Source organism: Penicillium macrosclerotiorum (assembly GCF_028827735.1).
Source record: "Penicillium macrosclerotiorum strain IBT 26536 chromosome Unknown utg000006l_segment0_segment0, whole genome shotgun sequence".
Lineage (NCBI taxonomy): Eukaryota > Fungi > Ascomycota > Eurotiomycetes > Eurotiales > Aspergillaceae > Penicillium > Penicillium macrosclerotiorum.
This window is the reverse complement of record NW_026643085.1, coordinates 1,771,180-1,791,074: the sequence shown is the minus strand read 5'-3', so window position 1 is coordinate 1,791,074 and position 19,895 is coordinate 1,771,180. Positions and strand designations below refer to the sequence as shown.

The window sequence follows — 19,895 nt, the reverse complement described above, 5'->3', positions numbered from 1 at the left end:
GCTCTATTTTCCCCCTTTGGCCGTTTTGCCACACATCCTGCATCGTACATCCTGCAGTTTGCAGTCTAGCACCATCTGCAGCCTCGCGGAGCGCTCGCCCATTCGCCTGTTTCAGCTGCAAGGTTCCTGGGTCTCCACTTTTCCCATGATGCTCGTCCGTCGTGGGTGGAGTATTGTGTACTACTCCGTCAGAGGAACCAGCGCCCAACGCATCCGGACTTTGGGGCTCGAATCGGTTCCATTGGCCGGAGATGCGCGCCTCCCCCGATGCTTGATTCGTCCGTCGTCAAGATTCCCCAAGCTGACAATGAAGAATCTTTCTTGAAACTGCTGTGCTTATAGTACGTGTATTGGACGAGAATCGATCAATCGGACAGCCCTGATCCGTCCGTTAACCAATCCTCCACGACCGGAGCCCGCCCGGTCCACCTCAACGACCACGCGAAAAAAGGGCCAAACGTTAAACTCGAGCTCCCCGCGATTCCAGGCGAAAAGTGCCCCACGTCAGAGGAGAAAACGAGTCTGGCGGGCCCAAAGTTTCGCCGAGTCCCCCTCTTGCCCACCCCAAACGAAAACGACCAAACGTACGAAGAACTGACGAGCCCCCAAAAAATTCTCGCCTGCTCTCTTCGTCCCTCTCCCAATGGGGGTCGCGTGTCCCCTTGCCAATCCTCGTTGAACCTGTTTTCCATGGTGGTCGAGGGATCCGGTATGGCCGAGGTGCCACTCAAGACCACTCTACCGCGCAAGAGCGCCTTCTCGTGCGAGGCCTGTCGCAAACGCAAGGTGGGCAGGTCCATCGGGCAGCTTCCGAGCTTCCCATCGCTACGATAGGCGGAGCTCTCCTCTTCTCCGCGAACCCCGAGGCTGACGAATGTTGGTACCTGACAGGTTAAGTGTAACGGAGCTAGTCCGTCGTGCTCGCGATGCGCCGCGCGAGGTGAACCCTGCGTGTATAGCTTGTGAGTTCCCACGTGAATCCTACTCGCATGCCAAGGTGCCCTACAAACGCCTCTGGACAACCCAAAGCAACGGACCACACCCTCCCCCAATCATGACTGTTGTGCCGATCGTGACGGGTGGCTAACTGCTGCATCTCCCCCTCCCCCCACTCGGGCCGGGTTGATGAAATATAGAGCCCCGACCTTATCCTATACCAAACAGCTTGAATCTCGAGTCGCTCAGTTGGAAGATGCCCTGTCCAAGCTGCGAGGCCAGCAGGGCGAGGGGGAAGTCCGCAAGGTGAGCTCGCCGGCCTCGGTGGCGGAATCAAGCTCGAGTGCCGGGCGCAGAATCAAGAGCGAGCCGGACGACACCCTCGATCTGACCAGGGATTTCGACGGATTAAATGTGGAAAATGACGGTCGAATTTCATTCCACGGCCCGACAAGTTTGTTCCAACTTCCTAGTGGTATGAGTAACGAGACCGCGTCTAGTTCGCATTTTGCGCAGGAGCTGGAGGCGCGCAAGGAACGTCTGATCACCAGTGCATGGCGGGAACGCGCATTCGAGCAGATGGCTGCCATGCCGGTTAGCATCTATCCTGTCCGCCCAGGGAACATGCAGTAGTCACTGACTGGTCCTTCAGGAACCCTTTCAATACCTGCTGGATTCGCATTGGTGCTGGATCCAGCCTTTGTTCAACTTCGTCTATCGCCCAGCCTTTACCCGTTCGTCTTATTCCCCTCCATACGCAGGGTCCCACGGCTGAGGCATGCATGAATTGGTAATTAATATGACTGATTAAACTATAGGGGATATGAAAATCCATGGTCCTTATTACTCTGATGTCCTCCTGAACGCCGTTCTCTCCCATTCCGTGCGGTGGTGCAAAGCTGAGCCCCAGGTTGGCCCGCTTCTAGACTCCTTCGAGGGAGGAGCACAATTTTATCAGCGTGCCGTGTCGGGCCTTTTTGATTCGCTTAAAGTTGGCTATGCGACCGTTCCAACAATCCAGACTCTACTTCTCCTAAGCGCACAGGAATGCGGTCGCGGCAATCGAACACAGGCCTGGCTATATAGCGGCATGGCATTTCGGGTATTGGATGACCTAGGCATCTCGATTGACAGTCGCAAATTCCCCGGCGCAGCGCAGCTGAGTGATGAGGATGTTGAGATCCGCAATCGACTCTTCTGGAGTTGCTACTTCTGGGACAAGGTGGTGTCATTATACTTTGGTCGGGCGCCGACAATGCAACACTCGCGTGTCAGCCCACCACGTATGCTACGTAAGGCTTGTTCGGTTCCTGGCTTTATCTCGGTGACTGTACTAAACCTCTTGATAGTGGACGATACCTCGGAGATCGAAATCTGGACCCCTCATGGTGTGAGCTTTCCCGATGGAGCCCACTACCCTCCCACACAGGCACGCTCCACGTCTTGTTTCATTCAAATGTGTGGTCTGGCCGAAATATTAAATCAGATCTTGATCCATATCTATGACCCGGTGCGCCGAAGTACGGAGACCGAATTTTTTGATTGTGTCCAGGAGCAAGCCAAGAACTTGAGTGACTGGTGGGATGGGCTTCCCGACTATTTGAAACTTGTGGCCACCGACCTACCATCATACTCGCCGCCCAGCCACATCACAACCCTGAAGTTAGTCTGCCAAGTTTCTCTCGATTTAAAGGCTCTTCCTAACCTAATTTTATTAGCTGTCTATATCATACGATAAACATCTTGCTACATCGACCTATTCTCTGCTCTCGCGGCGTGCTGAAGACCCGACAAGAAGCACCCGACACAAGCCATCTGTTTCAGTGCATGGCATCCGCAACAACTATACTGTCTCTATTCGATCTCTACTGCCGCACATTTGGAGACAGTCACGTTGTCCTCTCTCTTGCCTACAGCATCTATACTGCCGCGTCGATTTTCCTCCTTGAGATTCAGGCCTTGAAATACGCCGCACCAGGGACACTAGACAAGCTAAAGTTCTGCATCTTTGCCCTGGAGCGGGTCAAGATCTCTAATCCTGTCATCACAACCGCTCTCAATCTTGTCTATCAAGAGTTGCAGAAGCTCCAGATCGACATCCACGCTATGCCTGCCCCACCTCTGGACAGCGAGAAACAAAGTCATCAACACCCGCCCCAACCCTCCCATCCGGGCCAGCAAAGCCAATCTCCCCCTCTTAGCAACAACCCTTCCCGCCACGTTTCCCCAGGCCAGCAACACCGACGACAACACAGCCGAATAGCCACGGCTACACAACCAGGTCCCACAGGGCCCAACACTACCGACTCTATGATGCCTGGCTACAGCGCCTTCCCGCCACAGTCGGTCGCTAGCTTCGACCTGTCGCAGATAGGCGATATGCCTCAGATGCCACCCACCCATCTTCTAGGCGGCATGCCCAATGCTGTGATGGCCGTCGATGATCCAGGCTCCTATGAGATAACGCCAGAGGTCTTCGAGGCGTTTTCGTATGCGCAGCCAATCTCGGCCAACATGACGTCTCCATTCGAAACAAATTGGGCTGGCCAGGGCCAGTGATGAAAAGCATCTTGTTTTTTTTTTCTCTCTTTCCCTATTCGTTCTTGATATTTTTTGGTATTGATGATTCCCAAATAGTACCTAAGCGTTCACATAGTATTTTCACTATGAAGCCAAAAGTAAAGCGTGGCGTTTGTCATTGTGGAGGGTCTATAGATTATCGAATGGCTGACTTCAACCAAGTCTTCAAGTTTATTCTTTTCAATGTACAACCCGCTTGTCATCCTGCAGAGCTGTCCACTAGTTAGCATATGCCAAACGAAGGGCAAGCCCTATCTGTTCATTTCATTCTCCTCCTCACAGACAAATGTTTTTCTCTGCATGTATAGCACAAAGTCGACTTTGATAATGCAGAATGAGATGCAAATTCCAAGATACTTGACCAGCTCCCCTGTTGATGGTCGGGAACGGACTCCCAGTGTTCTCAGACGTTGATTTTACTTTCTAGGATGATATAACCAATGGGCACCTTTTGAAGTTCTACTTCATTGAAAGGTCACTCGACCGTCTCCGTCACGAGTGCGCTGGGTTTAAACCACACTCCGTATCTTTTATGGTGATTTTTTCTCATCTCTATCAATCTCACCATCCCTGGGCGCAAATTCGGCCACTATAGCTGGAGTCTAAGTTACTCAGCGGTTCGATGAACCCGAGGGACCGATACGTCCTCAAAGCCAGCTTGTGCCGGGCATAACGAAACTGAGCATGACGGAATTCTCACATGGAGTTACCCAGAAAGAGACAAACAATAACGAGCAGAAAATAGTGAGAAGGTATAACCCTTCCTGGTTATTGCTAGCTCTTATATTCACGAACCAAAAACTCCGCCAAGGTGGTTGTACATAGACTCAAGCTTAAAACAGAAGAGGAGATATGGAATTTCGATGAGGGTTGTTCTTGACATGAGAATTCACTCATCGCCAAGCAAAATTTTCAGTGAAATGTGAAGGAGTGTGATGACTGACGTAGCTGAAACACCATATATACCAAGGGAACAAGCCAGCTTGGTTGTAAGTCTTGCAATACATTTTCCACAGGTGGCCAAAAATGCAACTTTATTAAATACAATGTGTAAGAGAAGGAGAATTGTACACCGCACAGCCGCCATAACGTATATGAATAGGGAAATAGACATGCTGCGAGAAAATGTGCGAAGTTAAAATAGATCTCAAGAAATAAGGGGTATCCGTAGAAAAGACGAGGAATGAGAAGAAAAGACAGGATCTGTCAGTCGGTCTTGGGCGAGACCCTATGTTCCTGGCCATGAGATGTAATGTTTTCTGCAGACTCCGAAGAATCATCGGTATATTTGGGCCGTGCGCGCCAACGTAGGTACCATGGGCCATCGAACAACTCATCCATACGCTCGATCGGCACGCCGGCAGTCTCAGGCATCCAGACACCCAGGATGATAAGACCCAGGGCACAGATGATGGCCCAGAAGAGGTACGCGCCCCAGATATTGAGGGACGCGAACATATTAGGCGTCACTCGCACAACAGCAAACTGGAAAAACCAGTGTAAGCCCATGCTAATGGCATAGCTCACGTTACGAATCCGTGTTGGGAAGATCTCTGTGCCATAGAGATAGGGAATTGTGCAGAGACCAACGGACCAGCCGACGGCATACACGAAGACTGAGGCAATAGCTGCATCGGAGGCTGAGTTGTTTCCCTTGGAGCCGGGTTGCAGGCCCATATATATGGCCATGTAGATATGCGCTGCCAATTGTAGGGCAAGGCCAGTGAGGGCGCAACGCCGCCGACCAAAGAGGTCAATCAGGCCCCAAGTAAAGGCCATTGTGAAGACCAGCTTCACAATTCCATAGGCGCCCGATGAGATCAGTGATTGTGAGGAACCGGTCACGCCGGCATAGTTGAAGATATTAGTCACATAATAGGTGATGCCATTCCCGCCGGTCCATTGCGCGATTGTTTGCATGGTCATCAGCAACCAGAAGCGCTGGCGATAGTTGGAATTCGATTGCGACTCCTTGAAGGCCCCCCAATGCGAGATAGACTTCAAGGCTGCTCGCTCCCGCGCCTGTTGGTCGATTTCCTCAAACTCGGCCTTGATGCTCTCATCGCCAATTTCTTTGCCTCGTAGGCGCGCGAGCACTTCTTTCCCTTCTTCGTGACACTGCAATGATGCAAGGTACCGGGGGTTTCGGGACAGAGGAAGGAAAGACCGAAGGCGATACCGACAGGGATTAGAGGAATGGCTTGAACTAGTCGATATTGGGTTCGCGTGGCGGCCATGTGGATGCTGGCGCCATAGTTGATAAAGAAGCCTATGAGCACGACGATTAGAAAACAAAGACTCGGGCACTGTTATTGCCATTGGAAATTCGACTTACCCATCGCCAGCACGGCGAGCAGAATGACCATGTACATTCCTACTGCGAGGCCTCGCGTCGCCTTGGGCGCGATCTCGGACAGGTACAGGGGCGATGTGACCGTCAGCAAGCCGGCGCCTAGGCCGGCGAAAATGCGGGCGAATAGCAGCAGGCCATACACCCCCGAAGAAAAAATCTGTATGAATGTTCCGATCGCCCACACCAAACAGGCCAATCGCCAAGACACCAAGCGTCCCAGGCGATCATTCAGATCCAAACCTGCTAGGGCACCAAATGCTGCACCTAGCACATTAAAGGAAGTGATGTTGGCCTTGCGATTGGTTAATCCCGTGGGGTCGTTCTTCCAGTTGGCTTCAAGAAGATTAAAGTCGACCATGAACGACGGCAACTTCACACTGGCGCTGTACCCGCCCTCATCATAACCTAGCCATTAAACAGAATTTATGAGCAAGCTTGTCTTTGTCTTTGTTTTTATTTTATTTTATTTTTTGGCCTTCTTTTCCGCGGTTGAAGCTTCAGTGCCAGGGCCGAACGTACCTTTGGGAATACTACCACACGCGATCACGAAGATTACTAGTGCATAGTATGGACTGGTCTTCCACCGGGCAGGGTCCAGCCATCGCATGATTGCGAGGGACCAGGAGGATTCCACTAGCTCGTCAGATATCTAGTCAGATAGCTCAAGAGTGGAGGCCAGAAAATCCGGGGTAAGGGGTCAGCGGAAGAGCCGGCAAGTGAGTGGGTTGAAGGAGGAGCGAGGTGGATTAGGATTGAAGAGGGAGGCGAAAGAGGCGCTCGGCATCCCGTTTTTTTTGAACTTGCGCTCGGTCAACGTCCGACGTCTGCTCGGCCCTTCCCCTCTCTTTTCGTCCAAATATTAAGCCTGCCCAGAGTTTCCCCTCCTCTCGATCGTCATGAGCGCTGCATCTCAATGCATCTCGGCAATCCCGAAGCATGTGTATTTGCACTAGGTTCGTTCATCCGCCTGCGCTGGACGGTGTGTTCCCGCAGCCCTGTTGCCGACTCCATACTTCTTCACGTCGGATCGCGCCGCGGAAACCCAACCCCAACCCACTTTCCACTTTGTGGCTCTGGCTCCGCTGAACGGCAAACCCTGACCCCCTGGAGTGGCTCCGTGACACGCGGTGCCTGGCAAAAGGACACGGCAGATGAGAGAAAAAGTACAAAGCCCCGAGAATGTGACCAGATCATACTGTCCACGCCTTCGCGGTGAGCCAAATTGATAGGCGTAACAGCTGGCTTTCCCGGACTCTTTCCGTCCCTTGTGCTCCTTCGACACCACCCCAACTCCCTGCTATAGGCCGACGTGATCAAAGCCAGCAGTGGGTCAGATCTGATACCCTGTAACCGTGTGGGAGCACGGCACACGGCAAAATTTTTTCCAGATAGCCCCAAATTCCTTGCTTTTCAGGCCAGGGAGTCCCATAACAACGGACGTTGACCGACGCAGGCGGCATGATACCAGTCAGGGCTGCCCTCAGGGTAAGTCCCAGCATCGGAGCCTGCCAATTTGTGAGTTGCATCCTGGAATGGCTTCATGCCTGACTTTTCTTTCTCTGCTCGGTCCTTTTCACCCGGCCTTGATCTCTTGATCGTTTACAGAACGATTACTAGATCGGTTCTTGTTTACAATGCTGACCTCTAGTCAGCCCTGTTCCAATGTTCTAGGAGGCTCGCCGCGACTATCTCTCGCGGCCGTACCCTCCACTCGGATTGACCAACGTGCAATCCATGCTGTCACTGCCAGTGTCACGGCCAGTGCCAGCCAGCCCTTGAGACAAAGAATCCCTCCCCGTTCATGGGATAGCCATATGCACGTCGTGGAGCCGCAACGATTTCCCGTCTGCCCAAGTGCAGTCTATCAGCCAGAGGTTCATACACTTGCCGATGCCCTTAGCTTCGAGTCGGCTTTAGGGGTTGAGAACCTTGTTTTTGTTCAACCTTCTATCTATGGAACTGACAACTCCTGCCTACTGGCTGCCCTGGAGAAGCTCGGCGGTGCTCGTGGACGTGCAGTGGTAGTTGTTGACCCCGAAAATATCCAGCAAGAGACCCTGGACCACTGGCATACCCTCGGCGTCCGTGGTCTCCGAGTCAACTTGCAATCAGTTGGCAAGGTGATGGATCAAACCGAGCTCGAAGAGACTCTCCTTCAACATGCCAAGATAGCACGGACCCGAAATTGGATCCTCGAGGTTTATGTTCCTCTCAAGATGATCCCCATGTTGGAATCTGTCGTCCCCCGTCTCGGCGTGTTCCTTTGTATCGACCATTTCGGAAGCCCCGAGCTGTCGTCTCTCTCATGGACCACCGACAACCAACCCTTCGACCCCTATACCCTACCCGGCTTCAGCTCGCTGATTTCCCTGTTGCGTGCCGGCAATACCTACATCAAATTGTCTGCGCCTTACCGCCTCACCAAAGACCAACAGATGCGTGATCTGAAGGCGATGGCTCAAGAGTTCCTTGCGGCAGCGCCGCATCGCGTCATCTATGCCACAGACTGGCCCCATACACGTTTTACTGGTGTCGATATCAGTCCATTTACCGAATGGTGCTTGGACATGTGCGCCCATGATCCCGAGCTGGCGGAGAAATTGTTTCGGAGTAACACCGAGCAGATGCTGAAGATTGGTCATGACTGATGGTGTGGGCTGTTTCTTTCTCTTTTCAACTCTTGTCTCATCCCTCATCCCAGGAGGTGAAGATGTACATAGCATTTTCTGCATGGGCATATGGTGTCTACATTCTGGCGTTTGGTTATCATGATATCCTTTTCCTTTTACCTGCTCTGACAGGAATCCAGACTATTTTTTCCTTTTCCTTTTCTTTTTACTTTCCATTATTTCTGATATCTACCTTTCCTTTCAACCGAGCACATTGAGTGATTTCGCAGAGTCCCATCGTACTGTAGAACATTCTATTATCGTTGACATTACATTGTCGGATTGCAGAGATGCAAGGATCATTTCTGTATCATCTTGATATTTCTAGTATGTATTCCCCGATGTCTACAGAAGGGACAATATTGACATCGCGCAAGTTCGCATCCAGCATCCGGGGATTGGTCGTGAAACAAATCGTCTTCCACCATTCACATGACCTCGAGTTCACCGTGCCAAAACTTAAACGTCGGCCGCATCCTGGAAAATAACGTGCGAAGTGCAAATCTTCTTCTGCGCCTGTAGAGTCGGAAGAAAAAAAAAAAAGAGATGATTAGCACTGTGCGTGAATGCTATCCGGGACCTGAGGGCACTCACAATCGTGTAGCAGCAAGCCGGGCGTGACTGGTCTTCGCAGAGTTGGGGCTCGGTCAACTGAACGCCTGAGACAGTCGTGATTAGTATACTGATGAGCATGGAAGTTTGCGGTCACGCGAATTGTCCAAGACACTTACAATCCTCAGCCTCGTTGGCCTTGGGATTGTGTCGCGCGGCCTTGAGGTCGCGGCAACAGTAGGGGTACTGCATCATGCCCGTCTTGTCGGCGGCAAACTTGCACGACATGTTGATCTTCTTTGCGGACGATTCCACGGCCAGGGTAGCCAAGAGGCCCACGATGAAAGTTGTGACGCGCATAGTGAGACAGGCAGCCCAATATTCACGCGTGACTAAAGAAGAGGTTGCGAAGTGTAAAAGGTCGACCGGACTTTGGGGTTATCTCGGTTGATGTACTATGTATATCGTCTCTAGGGTTAGAAGAGGGCGTTTACTAGGGCCGTGCAGGGCTTGACGCAGGAGTCGCCGAGAGGGATTCAAAATACCTTGCACCATGGACAGGGCAGGGCAATTTCCTGGTTTCCAAACAGGCGTGGAGACGATGAATCCGGGTGGTGATTGGGTGATTCTCGAGGGGTTCTTTAATCCCCTTACATTCTCGAGGTTCATGAATGTGAGTGTGGTAAACAAGGGCCGCGTGTGCCTGTTGCCAGGGATGCGCCAATTTAGTTGTGATTCCGCGAGAATGGCACGGACTCGTGCCGTCATAGACTTTATTTCTCAGTTGCTTGGACGGGTTGTATTAGAGGATCTGGAAGTTGTTGAAAACTCCATGCTAATCTTCATTCATCGCGATCGTGTCCAACTAGTCAACTGGCCAATCGATCAAAAGGACGTCGGTAGAGAATAGAGGCCATTTGACCAGCCCCTGCGTTTTCAGAAACCTCCCCTGGATCTGAAACAAATACTGATGAATCAATAAAAAAACATAATTAAATCAAACTAAACCTCGACGCATCCCAAGGCTGCTGACAACTTGCGCTACTGTTGGTGGTCCGGCCTTTCCTGCAGGTCCCTGGTCACGTGGCTACTGAAGGACGTAGCACCCGCAATACGAGGGCTCCTTTGCATGAACGGGGTATGGGGTAAGAGTCAACAAGAAATCGTGATATAGACCCCTCTCGGCTTTCTCCAAGCAGCGGTGTGCCGTTCCCTACGGGCAACCCCCGAGAGGAGACGTTCGCTCAGCCCCGTCCACGTCGCCTGATCGACGATCCAATCCGCGTCCAACCCGCCATCATGTGATGGCCCGTTTGTTGAGGCCCAACGATTAGATAAGCGCCGTTGCGTCTGGAGATTGGATGCGCCATAAACACCCCCTCTTGCCCTTCTGCGATCCCCCTCATGTCTCCCCTCTCTGTTGGTCCTTTGTTCTGGTCTTTCTACATTACCTCGACAACTGAACCATGAAGAAGCGCACATCCGTTGAGAACCCCGCCGACATGGATCGCAGTGTCTACATCCCACTCTGCATCTGCCTGATCTCCTTCGCCGTCATCGCATACTCCCACTAGTGATCTACTTGTGTTGTCCGGAACCACCAGAGACACTCCCCTTCAACTCCCAGAGAACCAAAGGACCGGGTACAGAGTTGTGCCAGATTAGATCCTGGATGCTCCGATATCACATAGTCCAACTGGCCTTCTTCCGGCCTGCCTCAGTTCCTACGATCGAGTCTCAACCCTCCTTCAACCCCACCCGGCCTCCGACGCACGTCTCCACAGCCACAGACCCGTCTACGATGCGCGACGTACAATCAATCGAGCCGTGTTACTAGGAATAGCTCATCCAATGAGCGATATCCAGTGCCTTCTTGTGTCCTTGCTCTCGTCCCCTTGTGTGGACTACTTGTCGCCTCGACATTAGCGCCAAGAATATCAGCCCAGCGACACTCACAAGAGGAGCGCTGTCTTCACCTCCCTCCCTTGAAGCCAGATCTAAGAGACGATTACTTCCATAAAGTCAAGCTCGTGATTCATCAAACCAAACTCTCCCCATCCGATAAGTGACCAGCTAGGCGTGCGCATGTATACACCGCACGTGTTACTTCTCGGTTTCTCCATCTACCAATCAACGACTGAACCCTATGTTGTACCAAGCGTATACCCAGGAGTCTTAAATCACGAAGATTAAATGGTATAATCTTGGTGACAACTTTGACACAATTATCGCATCAATCACATGTTGGTCGAGAACCTTCACAGGGCTGGATCTTGATTCTCGACCAGTGACATCAGTCTCTGTCCCTTATTTCTCATTCCTTTACTTTCCTTTCCTTTACGTTTCTCTTTTCTTTGACAGACATATGGCATATTTAGTATCTATTCCGGTTATGGGAACAAATTGCCAGCAGTGAATCGAGCGTCACCATCTAAATGGAATTCCCATTCTTAATCCATGAAACGAAATGTCTTCTGTTCATTATCCTGTTTCGTTTCAATAATCATTTTGATCATTCGATATAAATAATAATAAAACCTAAGTTTCTTCTCGAATATATACCCCAGATGACATCAAATTATCAACCAGGCATAGGAGCGTCATCCGTGGTGGCCGGCCGATTCCGTGCTCATGCATGATTTGTCATCACGTGTTCTCGGCCTGGACTGGGCTCCGCCAGGAGGTTGCTTGGTGCCGGGCCTTTGGGCGGGCGTATCAAACCCCGATATCGTAATCGTCACCATATTTTGTCAGCTCTTTTCTTACTTCCCCCTCCTTCCTGTACATACCCCTCCCCCTCCTCTCCATGCTCTCTCGCTCCCTCCGTACCTCTTCATCCCGGATCAGCTTTCGCAGCTCTGTCCTGGCCCGGTGCCCCGCAAGCAGAAACATCCATTCTGGTCCTCGGCCGGTTCTAAAGCAAACCCTGGCGTCCATCAACCACTCGTTCTCCACGACACCAATTACCCTCGGTTCTCGTCTCTCTTCGATCACCCGGCACTTCTCTTCTTCTCCTGTACAAGACAGCCAAACTCCGTCCACAATGGCTCCAGTTGAGGTTCAACAATTTGATTATATTGTCCTGGGTGGTGGTAGTGGAGGCAGTGGCAGCGCTCGCCGCGCCGCGGGCTGGTATGGCAAGAAAACCCTTATTGTTGAGAGCGGACGGTCCGGTGGTACTTGCGTGAATGTTGGGTGAGTCTCAATTCTCCAGGAGCATAGACTTCGTATCATAAAGGCGTCGAAACCCAGTGCTAAGACTGCAACATCTAGATGTGTCCCCAAAAAAATGACCTGGAACTTTGCGACAATCCAAGAAACCCTCGAGGCCGGCAAACACTACGGTTACGATATCCCCGAGAACATCAAGGTTGACTACACCCACTTCAAGAACACCCGCGATGCCGTCATTAAGAACCTGAACGGCGCTTATGAGCGCAACTGGAACCGTGAAGGCATTGATCTCGTCCACGGCCGCGCCCGCTTCGTCGAGCCCAAGGTCATCGAGGTGACCCTTGCTGAAGGTGGCACTGCTCGCTACACCGCGCCGCACATTCTGATTGCTACCGGCGGCCGGCCCAATCTCCCTACCGTGCCCGGCGCCGAGCACGGAATCACCAGCGACGGCTTCTTTGAGCTGGAGGAGCTTCCCCCCAAGGTCGCTGTTGTCGGTGCTGGCTATATTGCCGTCGAATTGGCTGGTGTGATGAACGCTTCCAATGTCGAGACCCATATGTTCATCCGTGGTGAACATTTCCTCCGCAAGTTCGACCCCATGATTCAGAAGACTATGACTGATCGGTACGAGGCCGCCGGTGTCAAGCTTCATCGCAAGCACCCCGGCTTCAAGGAGATCCAGCTCATTCGTGACGGCAAGGGCAAGGACAGACTGATCAAGTTGATTGGCAACGACGGCTCCGAGCTTGAAGTTAATGAACTTCTCTGGGCTGTGGGCCGCGCCCCTGAGGTTGAGGACCTGCAACTGGATATTCCCGGTATCAAGCTGAACCCTAGCGGTCACGTCATCGTTGATGAGTACCAGAACACTACCGTTGAGGGCGTCTATGCCCTTGGCGATGTCACCGGCCAGGCCGAACTGACCCCAGGTATGTATCCCCCGTCTGCTGCATAGGCTAGATCATGCATTCACACTCTATTAGTTGCCATTGCCGCTGGTCGCCAACTTGGAAGCCGCCTCTTCGGCCCTCCTGAGCTCAAGACCGCCAAGCTTTCATACGAGAACATCCCTACCGTCGTTTTCTCCCATCCGGAAGTCGGCTCGATTGGTCTCACCGAGCCCGAGGCTCGCCAGCAGTACGGCGACGACAAGATCAAGGTATACCACACCAAGTTCACCGCCATGTACTACAGCGTCATGCCGGCCGATGAAAAGGCCAAGAACCCGACTGAGATGAAGATCATCTGCGCCGGTCCCCAAGAGAAGGTTGTCGGTTTGCACATCCTTGGTCTCGGAGTCGGCGAGATGCTCCAGGGCTTCGGTGTTGCTGTGAAGATGGGTGCTACCAAGCAGGACTTTGATAGCTGTGTCGCTATTCACCCGACTAGCGCCGAAGAGCTTGTTACCATGCGGTAGATCTGATTAGAATATTAGCGCATATAAGTACTGATCAATATTGGTCCAGAACATTCAGTTCCTTGGTATTGGTATACGAGAATGTAAACCTGAAATGTAAATGGAGGTTTGAAGCTCACTGAAATTTTCTGGACCTCTAGTAAGGTCAACTCCCGTTTGCTACGCATCATGATGAGCGCCTCTAGAATTATTGGCCCGTAATCTATGATAGATACTGGAAGAGGCTTTTTCCGCTGCATCTTTGGTTTATGTTTCATTTTAAGAATCTGAGATGTACTTCATTAAGGATAGTGAAATCTGGCTCCATGTAGAATAATAGAAAATGTCTTTCTCCTATTCAGAACTTTGAGGTCTTTTTTCCATCATCATTCCATGGCCGTCTGTTTCACAATATGCTGTTCAATTCAGTTTCAATTTTTGATCAAGTGCAAGCAAGATGAATGTTAAACATCATCTTGAAATTCAAAGGACACCGTCCAATCTTCGGGAAGCTGAATCGATCGGCCGATACAGTGGACATCCAGACTGCAAAGTACGTTAGTAATGAATAGTACGGGTGAGAGAGTTAAAATCTAGAACCAGACTTACAGATGACCAAACTTGACCCGACTACCCTCCAACACGCCCCATTCCTTGAAGCCGAAATTGTTCTTCATCCACCCCGCGATCCAAGTGTATTTGCCTATGGATGAGGCTGGGTAGGTGATTCTGCATGTGATTGCCGTGAGAGTACGTGGGTTTGGGTCAGGAACATGGGATGGCTTCGGTCGGAACAGCATGGTTGTCTGCCGGATATAGTTTCTGTCCACTGCTGCCAGGATCTGATCAACCAGAGCTTCCCCATATCCATTGCGCTTCTCTTCCGGCCGCACGAATATATATAGATCACCTGTGAACACGTCCGCATCGCTGGCTGACAGGAGCGTGACATATGCGAAGCCCATGATTCTCTCCTTCTCCGGTGCCACCAACCAGTCCTTGCCCACAACAGGCTCAGGCCGGGGGTCGGCAACGACAATCATGGGCAGGTTTTGAGTGCGAATGGTCTGGATTATGGCCCGTATGCCTTCTACACTGGTAGGATTGGCGTCTGAGCTCAGAGGTGACCTAGCCGCATACCAGTTGAAGATGGAGAGGATACCGCTCGCATCATCGAGTTCAGCAGGCCGCAGGTAAACAACACAAGGGCGATTCTCTTGCATCACCTGGGGGCTTTCTAGAACAGGCATCGTGATGGGAGAAGGCAACCCGAGCTTTCTTGCCTGTTGGATTGCTTTGATGGCTGCTTTGTTCTCTCTGGTCTTTCTCCAGTGCAAGCGCATATTATATGATAGACTCTCAGACGTCTCATGCCAGTGCAAATTTGTTTTTTCATGACACATGTCACGCGGAGTTGGCAGGTGCTTCTCATTCATGATCATCATCGACAGCCCGCCATCTGGCACAGCAGACCCATCAAAGAACGCGACGTGAAAAATGTCGACAATCTGACAACGCGCAGGCACTTGATCCAACCATTCTAACATCCTGGCATACCCTTCTCTTTGGAGGCAACTCAAATCTTCGGAGGTAATATCCCAGAATGCTTCGAATTCAGGCTGCTCATAAGCTTGTGGATTGCTGACTCGAGTTGGAAATCTCATTGATTCACATATGTAGCCTGGCGGTTTGGTTGTTACCAGGCTCATCATCCTTCTCGTGTCAAGTAAAGGGTAAATTGCAGGGGATTCGGTGTAGGCATCCCATTGCGAGAGAAACTTTGGCGTTCCGATTCTCTTGAGCCTCCAGTTATCATCAGGGGTAAGCTCTTCATACCCAGCATCCGGAATAAAGTCAGGTGGATTAAGAGACCACGCCTCAGGGGGCTCAACGCCATCAGCAAGGCGTGGCTGTTCGAGCATGCGATAATCAATCGAATTTGAATTACTTCCTGGCCCCAGCCTTGCCCGTGGCAGAACATACCAGCTTGCGCATTCTTCCATAATCTCCCGAGTCTTGTCGATGCCCTCGAGATACTCCGGTTGCCGTTGCTGTGCAGCTACCCGCATTACACGTCCGACCTCCTCGGCGATAGAAAGTGCCTGCTCCCAAGTCAAATCTTTCGGAACGAAAAACCTTTTTGTCTGGTCATACATGGTTGACTGGGTCTCTAGGCGCTTTTTCGACAGGGACTTGTTCTGTGAGTCTGAGGAGTCAGGTTCACCGTTAGTAATGGCATTCAAGGCCACCGGGACCTCATAAGTCACCAGCACTGAAGGGTGGAGAAATTTCTCTTGGTTTAGGTCAAATGTAACCCTTCTCCGATTATATTTGTCTCTCAAAAGTTGATCACCGTCCACCTTTCTTTCCTGGTCCCCTCTCGCTGACATAATGTTTCCAAGAGGCTGTTCGGTGCGGCCGACTGTCTGGATTACCATGTTAGTACATACTGAGCTTATGAGCAACTGCTTGACTCACTGGACAAATAGGAAGGCCTTCAGGGATCTGTGTTTTGGCCTGCATGACCTCGTTCACATCTGAACTGAGAACTTTCTGGTCGGACAGTGCTTCAGAACTGCCAATCTGCAAGGCTGTGACCGATTTCTGGAAACGGGAATCAAAACTTGGAGAAGAGGCAGTAGTGAACGACGCTTTCGCATCAGGTATACTAAAGGCTTCTGGCAAGACGCCCCTGTTTTTGCTGTTGTCGATGTTGCTTTCATCGTCATCCACCATGTGGTCCACCACTTCATTTGTGCTGGGCTTAAACCATCCGAATGGGCTGTTCGGGTTAGCCACACATGCATTGTCCCAAATATCTTCCCATGAGAAATTAAATGGCCAGATCCCTTTTTCCTGTTTCTCGATCCCCTGAGGGTGGGTCTCCAGCCCTGATGAGATGTTTCCTGCTCGGTTCTGATTCCTTCTCGACAGGGACTGATCAGACTCTGAACCAAGTCGCTGGCGCTCAACAATTTGTCTCGCTGGGTTTCGGTAACTTGGGCCCATGGCACGGGTAGTTTGATCTGGTCTTCGGTTGGCATTCGGACGTTTGCTGGGTTCGTCAAGACAGGCCTCAGCGTACTTGCCCTGCACGGCTGCAGATCTAGCATTGACCTGTGGTTCTATCATATTGCTGACCATAAGAGAATCTGCAATCATTTTGGTCTCTCAATATCATTCACGAAGTCTGTTTTGTATCAGTCTATTGCCACATCATAGAGGAGGCTTACTGTCTGAAACAATTCGGTGCTTGCCTGATATTGTAGGACCAAATAAGAGTCAATAAGAAGAAAAGGGTGGAGGGATAATGAACAAGATGATTTCGCCTGACAGGTTCTGCTGCGCGGATCAAGAGTCTTAGGCGTCTTCGACTGAAGTCAGAGCTGGGCGAGGTGTTGAGGAAAGAGAGCGCTCGATAGGTGATAGTTCCTATCTATTCCACCCCCGACCTTCGCCCGACTGGAGCTTGTGTGGTAAATAGTCTTCCTTGGTCTTTGTTCGACTTCGAATCTTGTCGATCGGCCAGCTTCTGTGCTCCAGCGTATGTGAATTTCCCCGGCGAGGGCGTAGTGTTATTCGAACGAGAACACGTTCAGCGGCCGATTTGTGCGCGTCCCAGGTCAAGTGACTCTTCAATAGATTGGATTATATACGTGATCAGATAATCACAGCCTACCAGGATGAAGTATAGCAATCTCGTTCCATGACTCAATGAAACCTCTTGCTCTCCCTCTCGGTTGACAACCTACGGTTGTTCACGGATTAAAGCGATCTGAGAAATTTCATATAGAATAGCTAAAGATCATTCGATTATATTGCTTGGGCCTTTCATGCAATTCATTTTCTTGAAAGTCTTTAAAGTCGCTCTCTGCGAGGCCTTTAAGCAGCGTAGTTTTCCCGAAAGTGAACCTGGCTCAGCAGTACCGGGTTCGAATGAATCAAGTTAAATCAAATTGATCAATAGAAAGAGTGTCCAGTAGTAAATCTAGTAGTTAATTCATTGATTCTGGCACTTTATTCGGGTTTGCTGGGGTCTTTCCTTGTAGTGATGCAGTGCATGCGCGAAAGCATCACCAGGCGATCTGGACCGCCGTCCAGCCCACACGAACTTTTCTCCTCTCCAACTGCCAGACAATCCTTCGCCGTTCCGCCGTTTCTAGGACACAATGTTATCCATACTTCGGAAAGCGCGTCTCAAGGACAAGGAGATGCGAATATTAATGCTGTAGGAAGATTCGATTCCATCTGGGAAAGTTCCCATTCCAACTGACATGAGGGCGAACTGACAGTGGCTTGGATAATGCCGGGAAAACGACCATCGTGAAACGAATTATGAACGAGGATGTCACCACTGTGAGCCCTACGCTAGGGTTTATCATCAAAACTATTGATTTTATGGGGTATGTAGCCATCCTATCTGCCATGGCCGGTGGTGGCTAACATTAAACCGGACTAACAACGCATAGATACAAACTCAACATTTGTGAGCCACACCGTGCCCCGAATGGGTCATGACAGGACTGACCAGGACTAGGGGATGTGGGAGGCCAAAAGACCCTCCGCTCCTACTGGAAAAATTACTTTGAAAAGACCGACACGCTGGTCTGGGTGGTAGATGCGACCGATCGCCTGCGTGTGGACGACTGTCGCCAGGAGCTGGCTGGACTGCTCCTGGAAGAGGTACGTTCCTGTCCCCCCCCCACCGCCCGAACCCGCACTGACTTGGCCCAGCGCTTGATGGGAGCCAGTCTCCTGGTCTTCTTGAACAAGACTGATGTGGAACATTGCATGACGGAGGAGGAGGTGTGCGAGGTGAGTGAACCATATCTCCTGCAGTGTCCTCGCTGTCCTCAAAGCGGGGTGACATGAAATTTCTCCCCTGGACGAGTGGATGAATGGACTGATGCATTCCTATTCCAGCGCCTGGCCTTAAATTCAATCAAAACCCATAAATGGATCATTCTGCCGTGCAGTGCAATGACTGGGAAAAACCTGACTGAAGGATTGGAATGGGTGGTACAGGATGCAAAAGACCGACTCTTCCTATACTAGAGAATCCATCCACCAAAGGACTGTTTTTTGCCCTACGTCATACCCGGACGAGGATTGTCCTGATGAATCCTGTTCCGTTCCCTTGACCTGAACATACCAGAATGTCTTAAAACTGGACTTCCAGACTGAAGCCCGGTCTCTGTTCTTACCATGTTTATTGCTGCTCAGCCCGTGGTCTATTGGGCATGGCTCTGACTCTGGTGGTGCAACGTTCTGTGGCTCTTTTGTTCTGGCCATATTGTGTCGAACTGAAGAATGCCATTCGATTTTGAACTTGACAGGTGACAAGAAACTTCTCTGTCGTGTACCACCGGCGGAAGTGAGGCCCCGCAGAGTGCCACTGGCGTTCTACATTGATTCTGAGGTCCGTTCGGGTTGGTGGTTCCCGACCGCGGCAACGTGCATCGTCGCCGAAAAAAAATATATACATCCAATTTCGAACCAACCCCATGTCCATCCCACTTTTCTATATTTAACCAGACTATGTATTTTAATCGAGGGAGATCAAAACCCAAGGTTGATTCATGGCCTGGACGTTGATAGTTTAAGAAAAGCACGAAGAAAGGGGAGGAATATGATCCTGGGTTGGCCAATCGCGGGCTGCAAGGTACATACTACATAGGCTCTAAAGCTATCAAACTGATAGGTCATGAACCACGAACCGATGGGTCAGAGCAATGCGATCTGTCCCGTGAAATTGGGTTCTTGGGCCACAAAAAAAGGGGCCCGACAGAAAAATCGTCATGGTGGCCCAGCGCTAGAGCCATGGGTCCTGGTCTGTCTTTTCCAGAGCCGAAAACCTGCGGGGCGGAAACCTGGAAGCGATCCGCTCCACCTCAACCTTGTAAACAAACATTGCCCTGGAACGCGGCAACCGGACGCTGGACGCTAGACGCTGGATGCTGGACGCGAGACGTCGACAATTGTAGTCTGAACTAGATCGTGAGAGGATGGGCTTGCAGAATGCCGCAACTTCGGACCAAGCGAAATGGGGATAAAAATAAAAAAAGGGTAAGATGTGCGTCGCTGATCGGAGGAGCCAATGACTTGCGATGGATCGTGTCCATCCCCATTTAATTTAAGCAGGGCGGAGAACACCAGAGTCACCACACCACAGCCTCAGCCTCGGACCTTCTTCTTTCCCACTACCTTCAACCTCATCCTTCCTTCTCCCCAT

At 51.0% G+C, this 19,895-nt stretch overlaps 8 protein-coding genes across 8 annotated transcripts; 4 read left to right on the top strand and 4 right to left on the bottom strand.

The window, feature by feature from the left end:
* Window positions 1-148: 148 nt before the first annotated feature.
* Window positions 149-3,495, top strand: N7462_005930 (putative C6 transcription factor; the record flags this gene model as incomplete). The annotated part of the gene is made up of 7 exons (XM_057077648.1): window positions 149-235; window positions 343-786; window positions 1,165-1,530; window positions 1,589-1,670; window positions 1,755-2,219; window positions 2,286-2,598; window positions 2,655-3,495. The coding sequence occupies 7 exons, from the start codon at window positions 149-151 to the stop codon at window positions 3,493-3,495; spliced, it is 2,598 nt and encodes an 865-aa protein (XP_056933228.1).
* Window positions 3,496-4,722: 1,227 nt separating this feature from the next.
* N7462_005929 (uncharacterized protein) lies at window positions 4,723-6,476 on the bottom strand (the record flags this gene model as incomplete). The annotated part of the gene is made up of 4 exons (XM_057077647.1): window positions 4,723-5,594; window positions 5,654-5,785; window positions 5,852-6,274; window positions 6,389-6,476. The coding sequence occupies 4 exons, from the start codon at window positions 6,474-6,476 to the stop codon at window positions 4,723-4,725; spliced, it is 1,515 nt and encodes a 504-aa protein (XP_056933227.1).
* A 1,027-nt stretch (window positions 6,477-7,503) lies between these two features.
* On the top strand, window positions 7,504-8,517 carry N7462_005928 (Amidohydrolase 2; the record flags this gene model as incomplete). The annotated part of the gene is made up of 1 exon (XM_057077646.1): window positions 7,504-8,517. One exon carries the CDS (start codon window positions 7,504-7,506, stop codon window positions 8,515-8,517), a length of 1,014 nt encoding a protein of 337 aa, XP_056933226.1.
* Window positions 8,518-8,997: 480 nt separating this feature from the next.
* Window positions 8,998-9,450, bottom strand: N7462_005927 (uncharacterized protein; the record flags this gene model as incomplete). Its single annotated transcript, XM_057077645.1, has 3 exons — window positions 8,998-9,054; window positions 9,133-9,197; window positions 9,270-9,450. The coding sequence occupies 3 exons, from the start codon at window positions 9,448-9,450 to the stop codon at window positions 8,998-9,000; spliced, it is 303 nt and encodes a 100-aa protein (XP_056933225.1).
* A 2,683-nt stretch (window positions 9,451-12,133) lies between these two features.
* On the top strand, window positions 12,134-13,684 carry glr1 (glutathione-disulfide reductase GLR1; the record flags this gene model as incomplete). Its single annotated transcript, XM_057077644.1, has 3 exons — window positions 12,134-12,285; window positions 12,364-13,196; window positions 13,251-13,684. The coding sequence occupies 3 exons, from the start codon at window positions 12,134-12,136 to the stop codon at window positions 13,682-13,684; spliced, it is 1,419 nt and encodes a 472-aa protein (XP_056933224.1).
* Window positions 13,685-14,268: 584 nt separating this feature from the next.
* On the bottom strand, window positions 14,269-16,053 carry N7462_005925 (GNAT family N-acetyltransferase; the record flags this gene model as incomplete). The annotated part of the gene is made up of 1 exon (XM_057077643.1): window positions 14,269-16,053. One exon carries the CDS (start codon window positions 16,051-16,053, stop codon window positions 14,269-14,271), a length of 1,785 nt encoding a protein of 594 aa, XP_056933223.1.
* A 49-nt stretch (window positions 16,054-16,102) lies between these two features.
* N7462_005924 (uncharacterized protein) lies at window positions 16,103-16,825 on the bottom strand (the record flags this gene model as incomplete). The annotated part of the gene is made up of 1 exon (XM_057077642.1): window positions 16,103-16,825. The coding sequence occupies one exon, from the start codon at window positions 16,823-16,825 to the stop codon at window positions 16,103-16,105; it is 723 nt and encodes a 240-aa protein (XP_056933222.1).
* Window positions 16,826-17,998: 1,173 nt separating this feature from the next.
* On the top strand, window positions 17,999-18,535 carry N7462_005923 (ADP-ribosylation factor-like protein 2; the record flags this gene model as incomplete). The annotated part of the gene is made up of 4 exons (XM_057077641.1): window positions 17,999-18,066; window positions 18,133-18,149; window positions 18,201-18,346; window positions 18,398-18,535. The coding sequence occupies 4 exons, from the start codon at window positions 17,999-18,001 to the stop codon at window positions 18,533-18,535; spliced, it is 369 nt and encodes a 122-aa protein (XP_056933221.1).
* Between the last annotated feature and the right edge of the window lie 1,360 nt (window positions 18,536-19,895).